General features: G+C 49.0%; 1 protein-coding gene across 1 annotated transcript in view; it reads right to left on the reverse strand.

Moving 5' to 3' along the window:
• PDLIM2 (PDZ and LIM domain 2) overlaps window positions 1-19709 on the reverse strand; it is a 142245-nt gene that overhangs the window by 111583 nt on the left and 10953 nt on the right. The window contains exon 2 of the mRNA XM_078666290.1: window positions 7792-7943. Within this exon, the coding sequence (XP_078522416.1) occupies window positions 7792-7943 (152 nt within the window). The remainder of the gene's footprint in view (window positions 1-7791; window positions 7944-19709) is intronic.

The raw sequence follows: 19709 nt of genomic DNA on the forward strand, positions 1-19709 counted from the left end.
TCTAACATATGGTGATCTTGGGCAATTTACACTGTTTAGGGCCTTTTCACTGTCCAGCACAGGAGATATTTTCACATGAAAGCGGCAGCCACATTGTAACACAATTTAACAATTCTTGGTTTTCACTTTGATGTGTAAAGATGATGCTTTATTTATGACATCTGTGGCAACACCTTTTGGAGAGTTGAAAGTTTAAAGGTACTTTTTATGAAAGGTTTTGTGTTTATGTTTAGCTACACAAAAATTGCGTATTCCATCTGCAACTGTGCCTCTTTCGGAACACCTATATTACTTGATATAAACAATGTTATCATTTGTCCTTGAAGGCACTGGGGTCAAGATTTGAATGGTACACAAGGTGCAGTGGCGCAGGCACCAAAAGGTCTAGGAAACACACTGAACACTGATTTTTGTAACATGTTACTACTAAACAAGCAGTCACAACTGCAGTTACCTTGCAGGCACTAGGATCATGATTTGAATGGTGCAGTAGCACAGGGGCCAAAAGCTCTTGGAAACCCACAGAACTCAAAATATTGCTATATTTTACTACTAAACAAGCACACACAAGTGCAAGTACTTTGCAGGCACTATGGTCATGATTTAAATGGTCCAGCAGGTGCAGTGAGACATGAACCAAAAGGTCCTGGAAACTCACTGAACACAGATTACTGCTATATTTGACTACTAAACAACAGTATGGAGTGCTTTTTTTGGTTCTTTTGTAACCATTGCACCCTAAATAGCACATAGCCTAAAGCATCCCTGTAATAAAAGCTGTAACCTATTGGACTTTTCTACCTACAACTTCTGTTACATTCAGTGCATTTATAGGGCACGTTTTCACAGTTTTTGTATGATCCAAAAATGCTTCTGAATCTGGACGCACTAACACCTTGGCAAGGGCATTCTCCATTCTATAACATTAGCACTTCTGCCGTTGTAAACACTATATATATACTTATAATTTACCATATGGCATTCCATACCAAGCACTGGCAAAGCCAGTAGGGCTCACCTATGCGAGATCTATTGGCCTTGTCAATGTTCTTTAGCCAATTATACAGCAGCACTAGCTTCAGTGCAGCATAACTAAAAATGTAAAAAGAAAGCACCGTAAAGCAGACAATGCTGGCAGTGTCAGTTTTTTTGCATTACTTTCAGCCATTTGAAACATAGCTGAAAACATAAGCAAAGCCTGTAAATCTCACATAGGCAAGACCTATTGGCTTTGCCAATGCTTGCTTTTTTGATGCACTTCGACCGCCGAGTATTGGAGCTCAGCTGCAGACACATACTGCAGAGAAAAGCACTTTCTTAAAAAGTGACCATTCAGCTGTCACACATCTTGCGGGGTTTTTTGTCTTTAAAAGTTGGGGGGGGGGGACGAGAGGTGACTGGGACACGTGGCTCATCTCTGTGGCCACCTACCCGTGCCCGGAGGACAGGAGCGCGCCAGTGCCAAGCACCGGTCTTAGGCTCGAGCCTCGCTTGTTTGCCGCCTCTCCTGTCGCACGGTCCCAGGGAACCCTGCACGGTCCTTGCCGTACCAGAGCTGCGAGTACGGGGAGCATGCTCTGCTGTCGGGCCTGTACGTGTCCCGCGAGGGTGGAAAAAATGCCCTGCTGGCTGCTACGGGATATCTGTCACATATGCGCCCACCTCATGCCGATGAGGACGGGGGCTAGGGATGTGAGGGGGAAGAAACGATGGGCGCCTCTACGTGTTCGAGAGCATTTTTGCTCAGCAGCCCAAGAGCTTGGGTTTGGCCACAAAGCGTGCTCCAAATAGAATCAAAGCCGCCGCCTCTTCGATTACATAATCCTTTCTCAAGTCCCGGCCTGCTCGTTCAGTTTATCTTCCTTGCCGCCCACAGCGGACTTGGTTTTCCAGCCTTCACTCAGGTACAGAGAATCAGATAAAACAGAGAGCCGTGTGAAGGCAGACACAGCAACAACACACGCAGACGCACTGGGTGGCGCGAGATCATGCCGCGGTTTTCATAACATTGCCTTGGCATGTGAGGACCTCTGCGCCTGCGCTCAGCGGCGCCTCCTGCTGGCCTCCTAGACCTCTAGCTCCAGTCTCTGAAACACGTTAGTCAGAGACCCATGTCCTTCTGGAATGGGACCTGTCTACATTTAATGTCTACCAACAGCTGTGGGATCACCAGACATCCCTTCGAGTCTACTCTTGGACATTGCCACATGCAGGCATGGTTTTATAAGAAACAGGGAGAACGAGAGTGCTTGGGTACAAACTTCCCCAACAGAAAACACGGTACAGAACTAGCACCGCCAGGACATGTCTCCCTTATACAGGCACTGCACGAGCAGCAGGAACTACACAACTAACCAGTTGCAAGCTTTACTGGCATAAAATGAGTACCAAATGTGGAACAGCAACTCAAGCCGAAAACACATACAGCATAGCCAGCAGCAGTACATGTTACATACACAGTGGCATGCACACTACACACAGGCGAGCTACTCCTGCAGCCACTCACAGCTAGGGTCCTCCACCCCATGGACAAGAGCACTACACCAGGGGCAGCTCCTCCGCTAAGGCGGAGGAGCATAGCCCCACCAAATGTAAAAAGAAAATGATAATAATGCAACATTAATAACATTCGGTTACTATCATTTTCTTCTTCTATAAGGCGCGAGCCAGGTTTGGGTGGGGCGGGGTGGGACTGGGCTTGTCACAGGGAGAGGGCGGAAGAGCAGTTGCTGCTGCACCAAGTGTGCATAGCCGGCCAAACCGTGATGCGGACGTTGCATGTTCTCCACCAGCTGTATTTTACAGCCTGGGTGGAGAACATGACCCGCCTCCCAGTCCCCACCTGAGCGCAGAACCACGGCGCTCAGACCAATCACGATGCTGCTGTCATGATGACAGCAGTGTCGTGATTGGCTTAGGGGAGCCTGGGTGCTTCCAGGTGCCAGCAGAACAGCTAGTACGGAGAAGAGGCTGCGGCTGGTGACTGGCGACAACAAGGTAAGTAGTCTTTTTTTTTTCTTCACCTTCTGACTTAGTTTGTTTATTCCCGAATCCACCACAGGAGTACAGTTCTAAAGGCCCCCAGAATCTTAGGGGAGGTACTTACGACTCAGAGGATGTCAAGCAGAGGCCAATAGCAGGGTGCAGTCCCGGTCCAGTTGCCACTGGTCAGCTGGGTACTTCTAGGAAAAGGTCTCTTGTAGCTTATTGTATCAATGTAGCTTAAACAGTTAGTCTTATGCCCATGGAGTCTTTTGTCCTGCTTATAAGAGGGAACACATTCAGTCTTTCAAAGCTCCTGTTAGGCCACATACAGCAGGTCCTGTTCTGAAGATCCATACATTGTTCTGAAGTGGGTGCCTGGAGGTGCCACATTTATGTCTGGCACTTGCTTGTGGATGGGAAGGATTTCTGGGCACGCTCTAACCAATGGGATAAAAGTTCCTTGGGCAAACTTAACCCACTTTGGGGATTTTCAACACGGTGAAAGTTTTCTATCACACTAAACCAGGGCTCGGAGGGCTGGGGGTGTGAGTGGAGAGTGTACCATGGTAATCCTAGTGCCCTTCCAGATGGAATACAAAAATCCAGTTTGGGTTACGCCATAAAAACCCCAAGCCCTCAGAGCCCATGTGGAGTGTGGCAGAAGACTTTTGCCATCTTGAATATGCTCTGACACATGGTACTTTGGGCCTGTTTGCAGTAAGGCAAACAGGAGCTACTGAAAAAGTGAACAGGTTTGTCCTCGGGAACTTTAACCCCCATTGGTTAGGGCCTGCCCTGGAGTCATCCCCTTCCTTTAGCTGGTTCTAAGAATACATGTGGGCCTTCCAGGCGTCCACTTAAGAACATTTTCTGGACCCGCAGAAGATCAGAAGAGGACTGGACCTTTTGTATTTGACCTTGAGAGGTGCCCTGAAGGACTGGACATGCTCCCTCTTGTAATCATTACAAAAGAAGTAGACTCCAAGGACCAGTTAGCTGACTTCTTGTGTGGCTAGTGGGAGACAAGAAGATGCAATAGGCCTTTTCCTGGAAGTACACACAGATGACCAGTGGCAACTGGACCTGGATGGACCCTGCTATTGACCACTGTTTGACAACCTGTGAGGCTACAAGTGCCTCCTCTGAGGCCCTGGTGGACTTTAGAAGTATACTTCTTTGGTGGATTTATACTTAAAATTCGAAGTCAAAATGTAAAATCTTTGACCGGATGAACTTGGTTGGTGTACCGGACTCATGCTCCGTTGTGGTCTGCAGGGCTCGACCGGGACCCAAAACCGGCCCTGGCAAAGTGCTCGGCCGGCCCCCTGGGGGTTGGGGGAGTGGCGGAGTAGTTTGCCAGGGCCGGTTTCGGCAGATTTCGTTACAGCGGCCGATATTGCAGCAGGGAACAGGATTGGATGTGATAGGGACCTTAGTGCATCCCTCTTATGCTCCTCAGCACATAGTGCAGGGCCGAGATAAGGATTGTTTTAGTCTTGACCAATAAAGGAGAATGAGCCATGAGTGAGAATGTCAGCAAGAGAATCAGACACAGGGAGAAGTGGAAGCAAGCGAAAGGAGTGCAAGCTAGACGAATCTGAGTGAAAGGAGGAGTAAGTGATAGGAGTGAGTATGAGAGAAGCGATGGGGTAAGTATGAGTGTTGTTGTGAGAGAATTTAGTAAATGTGCGTGCTAGTGTGGTTGATTGTAAAGCATAGAAGAGTCAGCATACGTGAGTATATGGATGTCTGCTTGAGTGACTGATGTCAACAAGCACACGTGTAGTTTCTGTTCTGCTGTGATGTGTTTTCCCAGGGGAGGTTGGTGGGAATGGGTAAGGGTCATCCATCCTGATGTTAATCAGTGACATATGTTGGGGGTTTTGGTGACTTTCTAGCTACACCTGGCATAATAATGGCTCATTGCTCAGTTTGGGACGCCTCATCCTGATCACCCATCTGAGCTGGTTGAGATAGTTGCACCTACTAGGCCATGGTGCTGGAGTGGTGAGCAGGCTACTAAGTACATCCTTGCCCGGACTTCCAAGCTTTTGTTTGGCCTTGTTGCATCCTGGATGAACCTAGAATTCAGGTCCCTGCACTCCTTTCATGCAAGATTTCATGCTAGCCTTTTGACTGCGATTCGCCTTCATTGAGACTCCTTTGAGACGAGTGAGATGAGGAGCTGTAAAGCAGCGACCGCTCCAAAGGCTGGGGCCTGGGACATCACTTCCTGGGGTTTGGTCCCACATGCCAGAGTTTCTTGCATCGAATGCACTACAGTCACAAGGAAGCAACCTGTGTTAGCAAGTTTGCCTATTGGATATTCATTATCACACGGAGGCTAGCCATTAGGCTCACAACCCAGATACCAGTGGGTGTAAGTATACAACACACAAGCAGTACTTACTAGACTATGCAATGCAGTTCCTAAATCACCCCACATAAGTTGGAGAGTATTCTATTTCGCAATAGTGCGTTGTGTCTGCTTGCAGTACTTCGCTTGCTCTTCTCCCACTGAATGGACTAAACCAATGCTTTGGGAGGTGGTGCTTAACACCACGTAAATACACAGCATCGCTGGTTCAGAAATTAGTTCATTTTCAGATACCATCGACACCTCACAATCATCGAGCACTGCACCCAATAGTGCAGTATAGAGAGCACCTACCACCCACACCCAAGATTCTTCTGATATCCCATATTTTGTATCTGCTGGATATCCAACAGCAGTCTCCACTAACAATTATGATGCACCATCACTCCAGATGCACCTTCAAATGGTCATACTAAAAAAATTAAATAAAAAAAAGGCACACCGCCATGTTCACAATCTGGCACCAAGGCCAATAAGTTGGAAACAAACGTTCCAACCCAACAGCACAGTCATGCACCACAGTAATAGACACGAGAAAAACGGATAAATCCACCATAAACACACCATCCCATCCTGCACACAACAGTACATCATAGATGCACATATGAGGACACCTCACTCCAGCTGAGCAAAGGACAGCCGCATGGACAGTGCAGGGAAAAGACAAACCCGCCTTCCCAAGGTAGAAACAAATTACCTTCAACACTAATCTACACAAACCACTTCTTAAGTAAACTCTACTAATCTCAGACAAGTTCCAACAAACATCTAACACAGTTGGTTAGTGGCTTTTCTCCAGCTCAACAAGAAAGTGAGCCTAACTACAGAATGCGCTGTGATGCCACTGAGAAGGCGGGTAAAGTACAAGCGTGAACAGGGTCGGCTTTAGCATTGGTTGCACCCAGTGCGACAACCATTGTTGGCGCTCACCCCCATGACCTTCTTCACAGATTACCTCACTACCACCCTCCAACGGTGCTCCTCATCTCTCCATAGCCCTTCTCTTGCATGCATTTAATTTGTTTTATAGTGCTACTCACACCAGTGTAGGGTATCGGAGCACTTTACATCACACACGCATTATACAGAGGCAATGAACCATCCGTTTGTAAATCAGGGTATAGGAAATGTTACATAAAACAATGAGGATTACAACGTATAGGAGTCACTTGTTATAAATACGGCTAGGCATTATATTTTAAGAGTGCTTGGTCACTTGTCACTGTGTTATATTAGGATTGCGACTGATGAACTTCAAATAACAAAAGGATCTCTGTGACAAAAGGAGTAACGCTCTGAGCAATCGATTAAAAATACAATTCTGTAATCTAAGTAGGGCACGTTCTTTACAGCAGGCACACTAACCCTCTGCGCTACTCTATTTAAATTCAAAACTGCCACTGGACAAGATTCCAATCTCCCAATCTCTCTCCAGCAAGAATATTAATCACCACCGTTATATTGACATTTTTATTTTCGCCTGATAACTGCTTGTCAGACAAAGAATTCTGCAGCAGGTGCTTTTAAACCCATAATTTATTTCTTAAACACAGCAACCCCCAAGTCACCGCCAGGTGCAGCTGTACCAGTCGCACCGACCTAAAGATGGCCCGGAGAGTGAATCAGAGAACATCAAATCTAAAGCATATATTTCGCAACAAAATGTGCATATTTCTATTGAAAAGCGGATGTTTAGAACAAACGTTCAAGTAAACAGTCAAATATTGCAGGGATCATCACTACAGCTCTCTGTAAAATCTGTATAATTCTTCTGCTGTATGGGTCAGTAATATCGCCATAAACTGAGAGACAACACTGCTGAATGTGTAGGTTTCATATTGTGAGACTTGTGTCATTTATCTTTTTTCTATCCTTCCCCTTCTGGGAGAATCAGTCATACCAGTTGATAGAGAACCTACTTGGGAAGGGCAGATGCAAAAGTGGGAATTTGTGACATGTAAAAACAGCTAGATGTTAAAGTGCATTTTCTGAGTTAGCATGTATCACCTATGGCCTGCCAGACATTCCTATGGAAATTGTGCTGAAAATGGGCTATAGTTTTCTCAAAATTACATTAGTCTGGATGGACCTGCGACCCTCCTGGGAAGGGCAAAACGCGCTTGCAACATCGCACAAGTACTGGGAAAATGTCATGAGTGTCCTTGCAGAGCCAATGGCTATAAAGGAAATATAAATGTAAAGAGCACCGTTTAACTCCACCCCCCCCCCCCCACACACACACACAACCTGCCTTGAGGAAGGTGAGCTCGCTCACGTTGCTCATTGGTTGCAATTCAGGCGGGAATTACATTCAGCTAGGACCAGGGTCCATGCAAGCTACAGGTGGAATTGTCTTGCTGCCTCCTTAGAAATATTTTGGGCACCTGCCGTATTTATTTAGGTTTAATCAAATGTAGCACTTCTCCTACCTGTCCATGTCGAGTTGCAGTCCAGAACGGCTTTGCTTGATTTTGTTCTGTGCTTCCACATTCAGCATCCCCTCCGTGCTTTCCCCATTGATGGATGTGATGACGTCACCAGGTCGAAGGTCAGCACCGGCAGCCTTACTGCGTTCAGTCACCTGCGGAAGAGTAGAAAATAGAAGTAGTGCAAAAAAAAGGTAAAAAGGAACTAATGGCACGGCCACAAAGAAAGGTGGCAATTAGTACCCCGACTAGTAGGTTTGGGGGCACGGATGGTTATTTTCCTACATCAGCAAGACCAGGATAATTCACGGCAAGACACCTGGAGATCTATCCTCACCACTTCCATAACTATTACGGGTGCCCATAGACGCCAAAAGACTTCAGTGCTGACCAGCATCCCCCAATGGTATTTCAATGCTGACACCCGCACACAGCTCTGCTGATGCACCTCCACCTTGAGATACAGCAGTACCAGCGATTCCAGTACTGAAAACCACACACAGATCTACTGATGCATCTTAATCCTGGCCTGGAGCTTCTCCTGCTATTATACAGCTGGGACCCCACACACACAGCTCTGTCAATGCACCTCAATCAGGGTCTGTAGCACCATAGTGAAGGGACACATACATAGCTCTGCGCTGCCAATTGACGTATTGCCTGCCCTGAAGCAGACCCTTGATTAACAAGACTCCCGGAGGTTAGTGGAGTTTGGGTGTAAACCATCTGTAGAAGGTAGGTCTCCACTAACTGCCAACCCGGGGAAAGAGATCTGACAAAAATCACATGGCATGTCACCTGCAGGCTCGAAAAGGCCTCAGATAAACTGCACAAAAGGTGACCCCGCACCCTTCAATTATTATTACAATGTTTGTTCCATTTCAGCAGTGTTTTCTACAAATTTCAATAATGCTTCTGAACGTTCTCCCAAGAATTTCAAAGTCAAGTTCTTCAATTTGAAAAGGGTTCTTTATTCACACAGATGATTAAAATCAATAGCCAACGCGTTTCGTCAGTGACCGGACTTCTTCAGGGCTTATCAAGTTTCTTTATAGAAGAGAGCTTCTTGTAAATCTTTAAACATAGAAGTTCAGGTAAATTCACGGAATGACAATAGTCATGGTCCCATGACGCGAAGGTTTCAAATTTTGATAAATCAGGACGAAGAGTAAAGGCCGCAAAAAAGTATCGGCATCTAATCAGGCATGTGGTCATCTGGTTCGAAAAGGCCTCAGTCCCAGGGCTAGGGTCAGCTTTGAACCACCACCTATTGAGAAAATAACAAGATTCGGATCTTCAGCTAAGGGATGGACGTCAGAAGCCGCAGCAAGGGCACGGAGAGAGAAACTTGCATCTCTGGTCTAGGGAACATATCCCTGGGAGCGTCCATTCGCTCTAATTTTATGCTGAACCCGCAAGAAAAGCAGGTTACATGTGAGGATACATGTAGGAAAGGGGGCCTAACCAGGGGTCCAGATGTATCTAGGAAGCAGGTCATAACTAGGGGTGTGCAACTTTAGCATGACTTGCTTTCCAATCATTATGCAAAATTTCAGGATAATTATGTGTAATGCAAATAAATCATTACCACTATACGCTAGCACAAAACGTGTCCTTGTGTCACTTTTTGACACAAGGACGAATTTCGCACTAAAACAGTTTTCACAAACAGCCGCACACGTTCTGGTTGTTCATTTTGTTCCCTCAAAATAATTTTGCTGTGAACAGCAGCGTGTTTACGGGATGTAAATGTGGAATTTTGGGAAGTTTGCATAACAAGAATGTCACAAAATTACACACCGACGAAATTTAAATGTCACTCAGGCCAAAACATAACCTGGGAACGCAGAAACCACTGGTAAAAAGAGACAGAGGGTCCACCCTGCACCAGGATTAGACTCAAACAACAACCAACAACTGCTTTAACCCTGCTTTAATAAGGTGCACAATAGTATACACAGGTCCTACAACCAGACCAACACCGGAGATGCACTGTAGAGTATCTTTAACTTTGTAAAACTTCTACAGGAACTGGCTTCAGAAATGCACCGGGTAAAACCATTGGGGATCCGGGCCAAGCTGGGTAAAGCCAGTTTGGTCTGTGGGGCTTTTTATTCGCAGTTTGAGGGCCAGTTATGGTCTGGTAGATCCGTTTTTACGGTTGATTTCCCTAATGTTATCACAAACATTGCCTGCAAACAAGCAGAAATGCATGCAGTCTCCCATACCTTGCAAAACACCTATACAGTGTGTCTTTACAACTTCAAAACTGACCTGATTTGCAAACGTGGGCTGATTTTTTGGGGGGCGATTTTCTAAATAGGTGGGCACTTTTATTTTATTGCCCAGGCTCTTTCTCTGTCCCAGTCCCTGCCTGGAACGGAGATAATATGCGGTAAAGGATCCGGTAATCCTGGATCTGCATTATTATTCCAGTAATGCAGAATAATAGCCACTCCCTTGCAGAGCGAGGTGTGGTGCCCTGACAGCCCTGACAAGTTTTCAAGGTGCATGCATGATGTGTCGCTCCAATCCACGTTTTTTCTTTGAATTTAGGGAGTTGTAGCCTTGTTTATTGCATTATAAAACAGGACTAAAGTGCCAAAATTCAAAGTAAAAACCTACACTGGAACAGAACATCACGCATATTTACCAGCTAGGAGTCTCCCATATCTCATAATATTCCTAGGCATTCGGGTAAATGGGAGGGCCCCTGAAGGGTAGGGGGGGTGTTATGATCCAGGATTATCCTCAATGCTTCTAAACAACTGCTTTTAACCACAATACCCTAAGCCAGTTTAGAAAAAAAAGCGCAACCCAGTACTGTTTATTTATTTATTTATTTTATTTTGAAAGTTTTATATAGCGCGAACAAGATCTTTGCAGATATCAGAGCGCTTTACAAAGCCGGGAATACCAACAAGCGAGTGAATTTAAACATAATAAGTGGGAGGGGTAGGTACGTGAGGGAGCAAATTAGTACAGCAAATCAATAATAAAAATATAACAGTTAAAAGTGTGCATAGCTGGTCAGTAGCGTCAATAATACAGGTGAAATACATAGTCATAGAGTTCGAACATAATAATACAGGTCGGTGTAGAGTCTTTATAGATCCATGCTCATAGGTCAGGTGTATGTTTGGTGCCCATTAGATGGCATGCCAGCGCGACACAATACTCAGAAGTAAATTAATTGATCACCCCGCTCTGAAGGGACAAGGGTTCAAGTGTGTACGGATGGCTCTTAATTTCGTCATGTTTTCAAGACGCTGCCAAAGTTCAATTAAAGTGCCGACAAAGGCCCGAGCAGGAAGGAAGCGGAAGGAATGTCAATAGCTGTGCAGGCCCTGCCCGCCGCATGCCATCCGGCCCTGATCCAGCGCCAAGAGAAGCGCATTCCACACACACTGCTCGGCTGATGCCCACAGCCAGCCCCCGACGGTGGCACCGGGGACCGCCAGGCCTGTGAAAAACACCGATATTAGGATAGCACTGAAGCCGCCCTCACGCCGTCTGCCCCTGGGCACCGGCAACAAGGACAGACAGGGTGCCTCATCTCTGCATCTGTGCACCACGAATAAAACCAGAGTCCCACTCGTGTTCCTGTGCACAAGAGGTATCAACCGAATGACCCTCGTGCTTTCTATACCTGTGCACAACTGAGGTCACCCGAAAGACCCTCACACAGACACCTGTGCACAACTGAGGTCACCCACACGACCCTCACACCGACGCCTGTGCACAACTGAGGTCACCCGAAGGACCCTCACACTGACGCCTGTGCACAACTGAGGTCACCCGAAAGACCCTCACACCGACACCTGTGCACAACTGAGGTCACCCACAGGACCCTCAAACCGACGCCTGTGCACAACTGAGGTCACCTGAAGGACCCTCACACCGGCACCTGTGCACAACTGAGGTCACCCACAGGACCCTCACACCGACTCCTGTGCACAACTGAGGTCACCCGAAGGACCCTCACACCGACGCCTGTGCACAACTGAGGTCACCTGAAGGACCCTCAACCGGCACCTGTGCACAACTGAGGTCACCCACAGGACCCTCACACCGACACCTGTGCACAACTGAGGTCACCTGAAGGACCCTCACACCGGCACCCTCACACCGACACCTGTGCACAACTGAGGTCACCTGAAGGACCCTCACACCGGCACCTGTGCACAACTGAGGTCACCCACAGGACCCTCACACCGACACCTGTGCACAACTGAGGTCACCCGAAGGACCCTCACACAGACAGCTGTGCACAACTGAGGTCACCCGAAGGACCCTCACACCGACGCCTGTGCACAACTGAGGTCACCCACAGGACCCTCACACCGACACCTGTGCACAACTGAGGTCACCCGAAGGACCCTCACACCGACGCCTGTGCACAACTGAGGTCACCCGAAGGACCCTCACACCGACACCTGTGCACAACTGAGGTCACCTGAAGGACCCTCACACCAGCACCTGTGCACAACTGAGGTCACCCACAGGACCCTAACACCGACACCTGTGCACAACTGAGGTCACCCGAAGGACCCTCACACCGACACCTGTGCACAACTGAGGTCACCCGAAGGACCCTCACAACGACACCTGTGCACAACTGAGGTCACCCACAGGACCCTCACACCGACACCTGTGCACAACTGAGGTCACCCGAAGGACCCTCACACCGACGCCTGTGCACAACTGAGGTCACCCGAAGGACCCTCACACCGACACCTGTGCACAACTGAGGTCACCTGAAGGACCCTCACACCGGCACCTGTGCACAACTGAGGTCACCCACAGGACCCTCACACCGACACCTGTGCACAACTGAGGTCACCCGAAGGAGCCTCACACCGACGCCTGTGCACAACTGAGGTCACCTGAAGGACCCTCACACCGGCTCCTGTGCACAACTGAGGTCACCCACAGGACCCTCACACCGACGCCTGTGCACAACTGAGGTCACCCACAGGACCCTCACACCGACACCTGTGCACAACTGAGGTCACCCACAGGACCCTCACACCGACACCTGTGCACAACTGAGGTCACCTGAAGGACCCTCACACCGGCACCTGTGCACAACTGAGGTCACCCACAGGACCCTCACACCGACACCTGTGCACAACTGAGGTCACCTGAAGGACCCTCACACCGGCACCTGTGCACAACTGAGGTCACCCACAGGACCCTCACACTGACACCTGTGCACAACTGAGGTCACCCGAAGGACCCTCACACCGACACCTGTGCACAACTGAGGTCACCCGAAGGACCCTCACACCGACGCCTGTGCACAACTGAGGTCACCCACAGGACCCTCACACCGACACCTGTGCATAACGGAGGTCACCTGAAGGACCCTCACACCGACACCTGTGCACAACTGAGGTCACCTGAAGGACCCTCACACCGACACCTGTGCACAACTGAGGTCACCCACAGGACCCTCACACCGACACCTGTGCACAACTGAGGTCACCTGAAGGACCCTCACACTGACGCCTGTGCACAACTGAGGTCACCCGAAGGACCCTCACACCGACACCTGTGCATAACGGAGGTCACCTGAAGGACCCTCACACCGACACCTGTGCACAACTGAGGTCACCTGAAAGACCCTCACATCTATACCAGTGCACAACTGAGGTCACCCAAAGGACCCTCTCACCGACGCCTGTGCACAACTGAGGTCACCCGAAGGACCCTCACACCGACGCCTGTGCACAACTGAGGTCACCCGAAGGACCCCCACACCGACACCTGTGCACAACTAAGGTCATCCGAAGGACCCTCACACCGACACCTGTGCATAACTGAGGTCACATGAAGGACCCTCACACCGACACCTGTGCACAACTGAGGTCACCCAAAGGACCCTCACACCGATGCCTGTGCACAACTGAGGTCACCCAAAGGACCCTCACACCGACACCTGTGCACAACTAAGGTCACCTGAAAGACCCTCACATCTATACCTGTGCACAACTGAGGTCACCCGAAGGACCCTCACATCTATACCTGTGCACAACTGATGTCACCCGAAGGACCCTCACACCAACACCAGTGCATAACTGAGGTGACCTGAAAGACCCTCACATCTATACCTGTGCACAACTGACGTCACCTGAAGGACCCTCACACCGACACCTGTGCATAACTGAGGTCACCTGAAAGACCCTCACATCTATACCTGTGCACAACTGAGGTCACCCACAGGACCCTCACACCGACACCTGTGCATAACTGAGGTCACCTGAAAGACCCTCACATCTATACCTGTGCACAACTGACATCACCGGAAGGACCCTCACACTGGCACCTGTGCATAACTGAGGTCACCTGAAGGACCCTTACATCTATACCTGTGCACAACTGAGGTCACCCACAGGACCCTCACACCGACACCTGTTGTGAGAAGTTGGCCTGATATATGATGTTTCCAATTCTGGAACCACCCTGTATCAGTCCAAATATCCCCTTATGGTGTCTGGTTGTAAGTCAACCTTATAGACAAGCTATCTTAAGGGTAGCATAGACTAAGCAGCCTTAAAGGCTTAACTCAAGAGGTCGTGTTAAGCGAGCTGTTTTACCAATCACAATCCTGTAATATCAAATGAAAGGACACCACACAAGTATATATTATAAAAATATATGTATTTATTACTCACAATAATCCCCAGTACTCTTTATGAATAAAGGGGCACAAGCGTTAAATCAAAAGCACAGTATAACATACAAAGTTGCACAAATATGGATGAGGGCGAGGGGCCACTCAGACCATATACTAAACAAGTGGTATAAGAGATACCAATCGAACAGTGGTTAGGCCTAGGGCCTAGTGCATCGCTGGGAGCAGTCGGGACAAGCAATGCTGAAGTCGGGAAAAGCCCGCGGGATTCGGGTGCAGCGCTGAAAGCGCACGCATGCACCAATGTTAGTCAATGGTGCGTAAAAGTTACACAAATAGAAGTTAAGGACACTTCCGCTGAACCTAGAAGGACAAAACTTAAGACACAGACCCTAGAGGTGTGTACCAGTGTGGGAACACCGGCGTTGCAATGTTACCTCACCCACAGGAAGCGGGTGCACAGGGTCGAAGTAGTGTCGGGTTTCGTCACGCTGATTCTTGGTGCTTGGAGCTGAAGAGGCTGCAGGCGCTGTGAAGGAGAAGTGTCCGGTGGGATCCAAGGGTGGATCGAAGTCGAAAAGTACCTGAAAGCAGAGGGGACAGAGTCTGGGTCACTCAGCAGTGACCAGGGTGGAACCAGGACGGAACCAGGCAATGTCGGGCGCAATCAGGTGGTTGTCGAGGAGCTTCTCTCCGCTGTCACGTGGGCTCTGGGGCATCTACGAAGTCCAGGAGCAGGTCACGATCTGTCCCACGCAGGCTCTCGCCGTCGGCGCTGTCGGCTTCAAGATTGGATCAAACAACACTTGGCAAAAGCAATCCACGCGGAACCGGAAGGTTGCTTCTCACTCGGGCCAGGAGGGTCAGAGTGGGGGCTCCTTTTCAGGGGAGCTGGTGCAAATCTGGAGCAATCAGAATCGCAAGTCGTTTTTCAAGTTTCGTCGGCACAGGGGCCACAAGCCGGCTGGCAAGTGACCGGGCCAACGCGTTGAGCCAAAAGAAGCAGAAGGGCCCCACGCAGCACTCGTCGAGTGTGGAGGGCTGAACTTCGGTGCAAGAGTGGCTCAGGGTTGGGGCTTCTCAAACCCCGGTGTACAGCTTCGAGGGTCACTCGTGGGCTGCACGGTCAGCGTCTCGTGGTCTTTCCAAGATGGCGTGCCCCACGCTTCTGGTCGCCTCCACGGGTCTCAGCTCTGCAGGGACTGTGGATCGGGCTGTTAGAAGGCAGGCAAGCTTGATCTCGTTGATCTCTGTCGCTCGAGTTCCGGCGGGAACTGCAACAAAGCAGACATTGAGGGCTGGATGGTGCCTGTTTGCACAGGGTGGTCACTCCTTGACCACAAGGGAGATTCTTCAGTCTTCTACGTTGAGTAGGATGTCGAAGGGTCCAGAGTTTCGTTTCTTATGTTTCATCAGGATAATCTGAAGTGCTTTGGCACTGCTCCCAGTCTTATACTAATTTAGGGGGCTGGATTACTTGCTAGGTCCCCTCCTATGGGTGGGACCCAGGAAGTGGGTGGATACACCCCCTTCCTTTGATCCAGGCCGCCCTGGCACGAGGGCTGGAGTGCCCCAGAACCGGTTTGGCCGGATTATGCAAGGGGCAGCCTTGTGCTCCCCATGCAGTGTCTGGTTTCTTTCAAACCTCCCTGCTACAATCCACTATCTCCTGTCTGGGGGGGGTGTAACACCTCCCTGCGACAGGAAACCCTTTGTCCAGGCCCCCTTGACTGAGTTTCAGTCAGCTTCAGGGGGTCAGACTTGTGTCTGTGGCAGAAGCATCCATTTTGTGGATCCAAGGTCCTTTTAGAAATTAACCGCATTTAAGTAAAGTAACATGTCTTACCCCTCTAGAGGGGTGGAATGCTATCCCCGTCGCCAGAACTGGCGAGGGGATAGTATTCCAAATCGTATGACACCTTACACTACATGTTTTGATAAAGCCAAACCAAAGTTGCTATATAACCGTGAGGATTATAATGCACTTAAGAGTATATGGTATGGCATTATCCTGAAACAGCTTAGGGATTTGTTCCTGACGGCTGCAGACAGGCTCAGCTCATGCTAGAGCTCCATCTCACATTAAACCACGCACTCTGCCTCCAGGATTGATAAGGCCTTCCATAGGAGTGGCTCACAGGTTTATATGTGTCCAGATATAGGTTTAGATATAGGTATACTATATCTAAGCAAGGGGTGATTACACCACCTTACCCCAGCTTAGTGATCAGCCAGTTGTGTCAATTTAAGAACCAGCCAGGGGTGGCAAAAGATATGCTGCAGCCCCTGGTAGGCCTTGGTGGCACCTATGCCCTGAGCACCTATAGTGCATGGTACAGGGGCTGACAAGGAGTCCATTTCCAATTGTGGTATGTACCTAGGGTACATGGAATCCATTTTACAGAGAGAGCAGATAGCCCGGGGCCCTGATTAGCAGGGAACCAGGCCAACTAAGTAAAAAACCAGCTAAACACAAGGCAAAAAATCTGGGGTAACCATAGTCAGGTAGCCACCTTCCTACATAACCCCCCCCCCCAAACGAAAGTAGATAAGGCTATCCTTGGTAAGCCTATATTGCCTGAGTGTCCATATAAGGAAGTACCTGCGCTAGCATGGGTACCCCCTGTCTCAGGGTCCACTAAGCAGTCCCTCACCCTTGGGGTATTAGAGGGTCTCCACCATAGGGAATCACTACCTTGGGTGTGTTTATGCAAAGTTAAAGGCTGGTTTGGATATGGAGTATTGAAGTGAGGCTCTACTAATTTAGGGCTCAGCTTCCTCCAATTATCTTCCACCATGTGTGCCTTTCTTTCTTTAACTGAGTTGCACTGTGCTCTCAGGGTCAACCTCTGGCTACCTAAAGCTGGAGGCTGGGTCCCTCTGTTTGGCTTGCTGGAGGGACAGTTCAGGTTTGGGCCCTTTGGGTCCCAGGTTTGGCTGTGCCCCACAGAATCTATCTGTGGGAGGTCCCTAACTACTTTTAAGGGGGCTCCCTCAGGAGTTTTTTAAGTTTTCACCTTACTAGGGCTACTAGTTTTGGTGCCCCTAATCTGTTGATGGGGGTGCTTTATTTGACAGGGGGCCCTCTGGGTCTCACTGTCCTTCTTGTCCTCTGCAGCCCTGGGCTGACTAAGGCAAGGTAGAGAGGGGCAGGTTACCTGCTCCAGACTGGGTCCCACCTGAGAAGGGTCCACTGACATCAGAGGCTCTGTCAGGCTAGGCCTAACCACCTCTGGGGCAGTTCCTTCATCAGGGATAAGATCAGTTCCCTGAGGAGGCTGTTCCTTTCCTAAAGTCTGGTGAGGGGGAGATTTCTCGTCCTCCTCTGTGCTCTCAGTTTGTGTGGAGTTATCTATCATTTCAGGCTTCACAACACACATATCAGTTTGAGTTTGGGCTGTGGCCATCACAGCCCCACCAACCTTTTCAGGAGGAGACTCAGTTTGGGTTTCTGCTGTTATCATAACAGCTTTGCTATTCTGTTCAGGAAGAGCTTTTGCTAAAGATGGGGCAGAGAGTTGCTCAGCCCTACCAACCTTTTCAGGAAGGACATCTTGAATTGGGGCTGTAGCCATCACAGCCCCACTAACCTTTCCATTGGCATTTACCATTCTAGAATGGGTTTCCTGTTCAACCTCAGCCCAGGCTGAGATTTCTAAATCATTACCCAGTAGACAGTCCACAGGCAAGTTTGATGACACTGCCACTCTCTTTGGGCCAGTGACACCTCCCCAGCTGAGACTTACTACTGCCATGGGATGATTTGTTTGGATTCCATCAATGTTTGTTACCTGGTATGTGGCACCTGGTAAAAGTTGCTTAGAGGGTACTATGCAGTCAGCCACCATGGTGATGCTAGCCCCTGTGTCTCTAAAAGCTTCAACTTTCAAACCATTGATGATGGGTTCTTGTCTATATTTGCTCAAAGTATTTGGACAGTCAGAGAAGTTGGCAAACCCCATGCCAGTCTCATAAACAAGATTATTTGGGGATGGGGACCTGGATAGGCCAGGGTCCTCCTGGGCTCCAAAAGTAAACCCACCCAGATTCCTGGGTGTGCTCCCACTTCCTGGGGGATTACTGCTGACAGTAACAGGAGGTGTTGGAGCTGGCTTTGGAGGTATATTCTCTTTATTGCCATTCTTGGGACAACAGTTGTCTGTTTTGTAATGCCCAACCTGCTTACAGACATGGCAATAGGGCTTTTTCTCAGTTGAGGAAGTGTCTTGGGACCCACCCCCATTCTTGGAGTTTTGGGGCCCTGGGGAAGTCTTTTCTTTACTTTTATCCCCACCCTTATCTTGAGGCTTGGTAGACTCCTTCTTCTGGTTACTGTCCTGATTCTTAGGCCTAATCCTGGTTCTGACCCATTTATCTGCCCTCTTTCCCAATTCTTGGGGAGAGGTCAAATCTGAGTCCACCAGGTGCTGGTGTAAGAGCTGGTTCTGACAATTACTTAGGATCTGCTCCCTCATAATCAAATTATACAATCCTGTGAAGTCATGTACTTTGCTGCCATTTAGCCAACCCTCCAGAGCCTTAGTAGCACAATCTACAAAATCAGTCCAGTCCTGTGTCTGTGTCTTCTGGGTGTCTCTGAACTTCAACCTGTACTGTTCAGTGGTTAAGCCAAACCCATCTATTAGGACACTCCTCAGGACTTTGTAATTGTTTGCATCCTCATGTCTAACAGTGAGGAGCTTATCTCTCCCTTTCTCTGAAAAGGAGTACCATAAGATTGCTGCCCACTGTTCCTCAGGAACCTGCTGTACCATGCAGGCTCTCTCAAGAGCAGTTATCCACTTGTGGATGTCATCCCCTTCCTTGTAGGGGGGCACAATCTTTGTCAGGTTTCTACTATCATAGGACCTGGGTTTCTCTCTAGGAATATTGCTGCCACCAGTGGCATCTAAGCCACACATTCTTTTTTCTCTTGCCAAGGCAAGTCTAGCTTGAGCCAAGGCTACCTCCTCCCTCTCTATCTGGAGTTTGACAGCCCTCATTCTGGCCCTATGCTCTATCTTCTGAGAGGAAGTCATTCCTCTCTCAGATTCCCTTGAGGCACTAGAAATATGAGAGTCCCCTGCTGGAGATCTCACTCTTCTGTTGCCTGGGAGAATGTTATAGGATCTGGGGAGGTGCTGGCCCTCTCCATTCCCCAGTAGGTTTAAGTTGGCCTGGCTAAGCCTGGCAACTATAACCGGGTTACCCCTCTGATCCTGATCCTCAAGGTCCTCTACATCTGAGTCCCCCTCCTCCTCTACTTCTTCTTCTTCCTCCTCTG

This window comes from Lissotriton helveticus, chromosome 11 (genome assembly GCF_964261635.1).
Source record: "Lissotriton helveticus chromosome 11, aLisHel1.1, whole genome shotgun sequence".
Lineage (NCBI taxonomy): Eukaryota > Metazoa > Chordata > Amphibia > Caudata > Salamandridae > Lissotriton > Lissotriton helveticus.